General features: G+C 52.8%; 1 protein-coding gene across 1 annotated transcript in view; it reads left to right on the top strand.

Moving 5' to 3' along the window:
- The first annotated feature begins 3,612 nt into the window (after window positions 1-3,612).
- The window catches only part of PHOX2B (paired like homeobox 2b), a 2,988-nt gene continuing 423 nt past the window's right edge, over window positions 3,613-6,177 (top strand). Inside the window, exons 1-3 of the mRNA XM_012811956.1 lie at window positions 3,613-3,923; window positions 4,773-4,960; window positions 5,947-6,172. Coding sequence (XP_012667410.1) covers window positions 3,683-3,923; window positions 4,773-4,960; window positions 5,947-6,172 — 655 coding nt within the window. The 5' untranslated portion in view covers window positions 3,613-3,682. The remainder of the gene's footprint in view (window positions 3,924-4,772; window positions 4,961-5,946; window positions 6,173-6,177) is intronic.

The raw sequence follows: 6,177 nt of genomic DNA, 5'->3' as shown, positions 1-6,177 counted from the left end.
GGATGCCGAAGCTCTAATTCTATTTGTGCCGGTCGAAAATCAGGAGGGGTTTTTCTACACTTCACTTTTATTAGATTATTTCTTATAGATGGTTTCTTTTTTCCTCCCAGACGCGTGGTGGAGGCTGCTGAAGCAGTTGGTCTATAGTTGGAATAATTAAATTAACCATTTGGTACAACTTTTAGGGGAGAGCTCGCGTGTAGAAAGCACAACTGGGACAAAACAGGGCGCTGGGGCTCAGGCTCTGGCCTGGCCCGGCCCCGCAGGCCTTTCATCTCTGAGCAGAAGCAGGACCCCAGGCCACAAAAGACGGGCAGAGGGACGATGGGGCAGGGGTGGTGGGGGAGGGACGGTGACACTGAACAAAATAAACCTACAAGGCCCACAAAGGGGAAAATGAAGTCGGGCACGTTTGCTCATCCGAGCGTGCGGGCGGCGCTGACAGGTCGGCTCCGGGAAGGCGGGAAGGCGCGCGGCGCCCCGACCCCGCCGGGCCGGACACCAGGGGGCGCCCGAGGACGGGCGGGCGGGGAGCTGGGACCCCGGGCGGGAGGGACTGGACCAGGCCACTCGCACTGGACTCAGCTGGACCCTTGTCCGCCGTCCCAGGCGCCCTCCACATCCTGACATTTCCCTCGCTCGGGACCCTTGGGGAAATTCTGTCCTCGATCTCTTCACTTCCTCCCCAGACACCCTCAGACGCCTCCTAACACCCAGCTCCCCTAAGCTGCGCGTTGGACTCCTCAGCCCAACACCCTTTTTGACACCGGAACTGCCTCCAGGCACCATCTAAATCCTGAAGGTCCCCCTCTCCACCCAAGAGCCATCCTCAAAAACTGCCCACAGGAACCCCTCCACTCTGAACTCTCTGATCGTTCTCGGGTCCGCGTCTCTCTTTACCCCCAAAGGCTGTCGGAGCCTGGGGACTGTCTCCAAATTTCACCCAAGGTGAAATTGCCCTGCACTCGGGTCGGGCGTAGAGCCCAGGCGGGGGTTGCAGCTTCCCGCAGAGCTCGCGCTCCTCACTGGCTCGGAGACTAACCCGCTGCACCCAGGAGCAGGTGCCAAGCTGGTGTGAACCTGCTTAGTGTCAAGCACAGGCCGCAGAGCCAAAATGCATCTCCTTCTGGCCACCCAGGTTACTTTGTTTTGCAGAGAAACGCACTCAAACCTCACGCCGTTGGAGGGGTGCCACCCTGGCTGGCGTCCCCCGCCCCCCTCCCCATGCACATTCCCCCTGAGTGTTGGCTAGGGCGGCTGAGGTGCGCTGGAAAAACCAAGCAACGTCCCCCGACCCTCCCCGCTGTGCGAGGGAACGAGGAAACGTGGACAATCTCAGGCTTGGGCTTGACAACCTATCACCCACCTCCTTTAAGTGGGTTGTGTGGGGTGGTAAGGGTGGGGAAATTCCATGTGTGCAGTCCAAAGGGGTAAAGCCACCTCCTGGACCAAATGCAGATTCATATTCATGAGAGCGGGATAAAGAAAGACAAATCCTCGCTGAAATGGCACTTGGATTCACATCCGTCTTTGCTGGCCTTTAGGTTTGGGGGACTGAAGACAGATGTTTGCATCCCTTTTCTGCTCTTGTCTGGTGACCATAAAGAAAAACCATTTAGAGCACTGCAATTTGTTTCCCGCCGCAGTAAAACCTTGTACACATTTATTTTCATTTCACCCCCATGCACAAAAAAGTGCACACTGGTCACCAAGGGCTCTTCTTTATCAAATACGCATTGTACAACATACAACTGCAATAAAACTATCACCCCTCCCCATAAAACGATCGCCAGGCTCCTCGGGAGGTCCCGCTCCCTGCTCTCCCGACTCCAGCGCTCCCTCGCGCCCCGGGACTCGCAGTCACCTGAAACAAGCCGGAAACTCACCCTGCAGAGAAGCACAGGGCTGGGGGGCCGCTGTCCCTGTTTAATCCATTACCACGTCCGCGGCAGTTTAGAGCGCAATAAAACACCGTGGCAGCGGAGAGCGGGCGCCCATCCACTTCCCGGCACTAGCATCGAATTAAAGCACTTAGTTTGGCAAACACTGAACGCCTAAATGCCCCTATAAAGACTTTATGAGTTTGTTACTTTAATTACTGACTTGTTACAGAGCACATAAAGGGGGTAATGAATGCAATAAAACTAATTATCTACACATTTAATTCATATAAAATATCCAGGGTTTGTTTACACCACACGGCGATCCAACTAAGCGTTCCCCCTCTTGTCCACCGAGAGGAAGGATTTAATGAAATAGTTTCCCTTATACTGCTAGAGCCTAACGAACCAAATGAAAATTACCCTCCGCTTAAATCATGGGGCCACCGGGGTCCACAAATCACTGCTGGCTTCTTTGTCTGCGCCTTGCTGCCAGCACCCAGCAGCCCGAGGAATCGGATGATAAAGGTGGCCGCCCTGGACCCCTTGCCTGGGCACTTAAACCGGGAGGATTTCGCTCACTAAAGTCTGAAAACCTGACGGGCAAAGGACAACGACCCTCTTTTAGAAGCCCTGGGTCTGTGGGGGCTGAAAACAGTGGAGGCAAAATAGAGAGGGGACGTGCCAAAGAGAGACGGTCAGGAGACACATTTGGTACATTTCATGCCCACTTGCCAGTTATGGCGTAATTAAAACCAACAACCGCAGCCACTTCCAAACCAACCAAATGCAAACTTGCACTGATGCAGACAGACACAGAACTGAGAGCAAACAAATCCCGGTAGGTTGAGAATCCAGACGTTTTACATTCAAGAGCTTTACTCCTTTTTTATTTTTATTTTTTATTTTTTAGCGGCTGCGTATCTTGTATACCCTCAAAAGCTCATCAAACCACCAGGAGGAGAAATGCAATTTATAAGATGCTTTCTATTTTTTTTAACCCCCTCTACCAGGTGTATTTTAAAGAAATCCGCTTAACCTTCACATAAACCCCCTCGGCCCACTTACTCTATGTTACAGGGTGCCTGGGTCTTGCCAATGTCCCAGTCCTTTATAACATTTCATGCACTTCGGGGGGTAGGCTTGTTGTTAAATTGAGCGTGTAACACTCTTACAAAACAGGTTTTCTATGACATCAAGGTTTCTTCTCCCTAACCGAGGGGTGGGGAGGAAAAAGAGGACGAAGAAGGGGGAAAACGCACACACTATCTCAATTTATGCCTAAGGTATATGATCAGTTAAAAAGGCTTAAAAGCTCGGGGAAATTGGATCAGGGAGAATCGTCACCCAACTTTCATTATTTCCAAGTAGTGTGATTGAATTAAAGGGCAGGGAGCTGGTTAGAAGGGAGGATCAGGGGCGCAGTGCGTAATGGTGTGGTATTAAATTCTAATTAGAGATGCAGGAATCAATGATAGGGAGGTTGGACAGCTCAGTTCCCCAGTGCCAGCCCAATAGACGGATGAGTTATTGTCATGTAAAAAGCGCCAGCAATAAGACCAACCGCTTTGCTATTGTCCAAGTGGAAAGAGCCAAGTTTATTATGAGGACTATATGCTCTAGAGACCTCAGACAAGGCATCTCATAGGAGGCTTTTTCATAAAACTAGGCTCTGCTGGTAGTAAGGAGGCCAGTTTGGAGGCAGGCGTTGAGCTGTGCACATCTCCCCACTCCAGCCACCTTCTCCACATCCATCTTTTATTTCATTTTTCCACTTGGCTGAGCCATCCAGAACCTTTTCAATGTATAAAATGGAATATTCTTACCTCAATTCCTCTGCCTACGAGTCCTGTATGGCTGGGATGGACACCTCAAGCCTGGCTTCAGCCTATGCTGACTTCAGTTCCTGCAGCCAGGCCAGTGGTTTCCAGTATAACCCGATAAGGACCACTTTTGGGGCCACGTCCGGCTGCCCGTCCCTCACGCCGGGATCCTGCAGCCTCGGCACCCTCAGGGACCACCAGAGCAGTCCGTACGCCGCAGGTAAGGACCTCCAGCTTTCTCAGCCGAGGAAGCCGCCTTTCCGCTCGTATATAGGAAGCCTTGATTGCATTTGAAAATGGAAATGTGTTTAGTATTTACCAAACGAAATTTGCTTACACAAATGAAAGAATTTATCACGTTAGAAGCGATTGCAGGGAGGGGTAATTCACTTACAGGGTTACACTATCCTAGTCACACCCGAACCGCCAACAAAATTATCTTAAGCTGCCAAAATGATAGGCATAATTTATTTACTTTGCGATGAGACGTAAAGCTTAGAAAATAATTAAATAACAAAGAGTAAAGCTCATTACTGGCAGTGTCTCTTTTTTTAAGGACCGACAACGGCTCACACCTCTTTGGCTGGCCATTTTTATGATCTTTTCTTTAATTTATTATTTTTTTGCAGCACTTCCTCCCCAACTTTCGGGCCGGGTCAACTTCTGAGAATTGACAAGTTCCAACAGTGGGAGTGTTGGGTGACCTCTTCCCCGGCTCCGTGATATTCCGGCTGATGTTTTCGGATGTTTCTCCTCTCTAGTTTTTTCCTACTGAACGCACTACCCCATGTCGCGGGCCAAAGTCCGTCTCCAGCGCGCGGTTTCAACCCACCCAAAGGCGCTTGTGCCAGAAAGGTTCCCACCAAAGTCCGAAGTTTGAGCCCCTGTTTCCGCGTAGAACTAATTTGCTCGGGTTTCCTCGGCAGCTTCTCTCCGCTACTCTCACGCGGGTGTGTTGGTAGCCGCTCCGGGCGATCTGACCTTGGAGTCCGCACGTTCCGGCTTCTCGGCCGGCGCGGTGCTGCCCGTTTTGCTCACGTTCTGTGTCCTCTGCCATCCCCTACTCTAGTTCCTTACAAACTCTTCACCGACCACGGCGGCCTCAACGAGAAGCGCAAGCAGCGGCGCATCCGCACCACGTTCACTAGCGCGCAGCTCAAAGAGCTGGAGAGGGTCTTCGCCGAGACGCACTACCCTGACATCTACACCCGGGAGGAGCTGGCCCTGAAGATCGACCTCACCGAGGCGCGAGTGCAGGTACTGACCCGGCTCCGCCGCACGGGTCCCGGGAAGGGTCGGGGTGAGGAGCAGGTGGTGAAGTTCCAGTCCCCGGTCCTTCCAAGGGAAGGCCCCGGGGCGCAGGGACCCAGGGTCGGTGTGGCTGTGCGCGAGGCAGGGTTAGTTAGGGCGCGTGCTCTTGGCAGTTCATTCACAGCTGCAAGTGTTTCCCACCCAAGCAGATGCCTGAGGGGTCTTGGGATGAGAATGATTGAAGCATTTCGGGGACAGAAGTGCCCTGTGGGAGGAGGGGTGCACACTTTGACCCCCGCATAGTAAGTTTGTTTGTTTGTTTTGTTTTCTTTGCCAAATGCCTCCTAAATCAAGTGTTTTGTTTTTTTTTTTAACATGACACTAAGGCGTATAGTGTATATTTCTGGGAACTATGATTTGTGTAAGATTTGCAGAAAGGCTGTGACTCTACGAAAGTCAAGAACCACGGCTTACTCTGACCTGTTAGGGACACAGGTGTGCCCTGTGAGCCTCTACCCGCGAACCCGGTTGGAGGGGCGTGCACAGCTTCTCCAGGGTAAAGGCCAGGAATCGGTAGCCGGCTGTAAAACCCAGAGGCGCGCTCCTCCTCCTACCAATTAGGGTTTAACTTTGGACTTGAGGCCTGGGGGGTGGATGTCGAACTTGGAGGTTTCTCAAGGAGCAGACTGAGCAAACCCCACTAACATAAGGGTTTCCCATTTCGGGTCTTTCTGAGACCTGCGACCTCTTCTGCAAGCCACTCTTTCCCTGGCATGCACAGGTCCACCTGAGAAATTTTCTCGGAAGATGCTTTAGCAACAGGGAGGTGTTGACTTGGTGGGGAGGATGCGCGCTGGTGCTCACAGCACATGGAAGGGACGGGGTGTTAAAACAAGTTGAAATGCAACGTAGGCCACCCTAACTGAAGCTTTTCTTCCCCACTTCCTCCTTTCTCTCCCTGCTTCATCGCCTCTCCTCCCCTTTGGGGCCAGGTGTGGTTCCAGAACCGCCGCGCCAAGTTTCGAAAGCAGGAGCGCGCAGCGGCGGCCGCAGCGGCCGCGGCCAAGAACGGCTCCTCAGGCAAAAAGTCTGACTCCTCCCGGGACGACGAGAGCAAAGAGGCCAAGAGCACTGACCCGGACAGCACCGGGGGCCCGGGTCCCAACCCCAACCCCACCCCCAGCTGCGGGGCCAGTGGCGGCGGTGGCGGCGGGCCCAGCCCG

The sequence above is a fragment of the Otolemur garnettii genome, unplaced genomic scaffold, assembly GCF_000181295.1.
Source record: "Otolemur garnettii isolate 467f Iridium unplaced genomic scaffold, OtoGar3 scaffold00181, whole genome shotgun sequence".
Taxonomy (NCBI): Eukaryota; Metazoa; Chordata; class Mammalia; order Primates; family Galagidae; genus Otolemur; species Otolemur garnettii.
The sequence above is the reverse complement of the archived record's forward strand: the minus strand, read 5'-3'. Positions and strand labels throughout refer to the sequence as shown.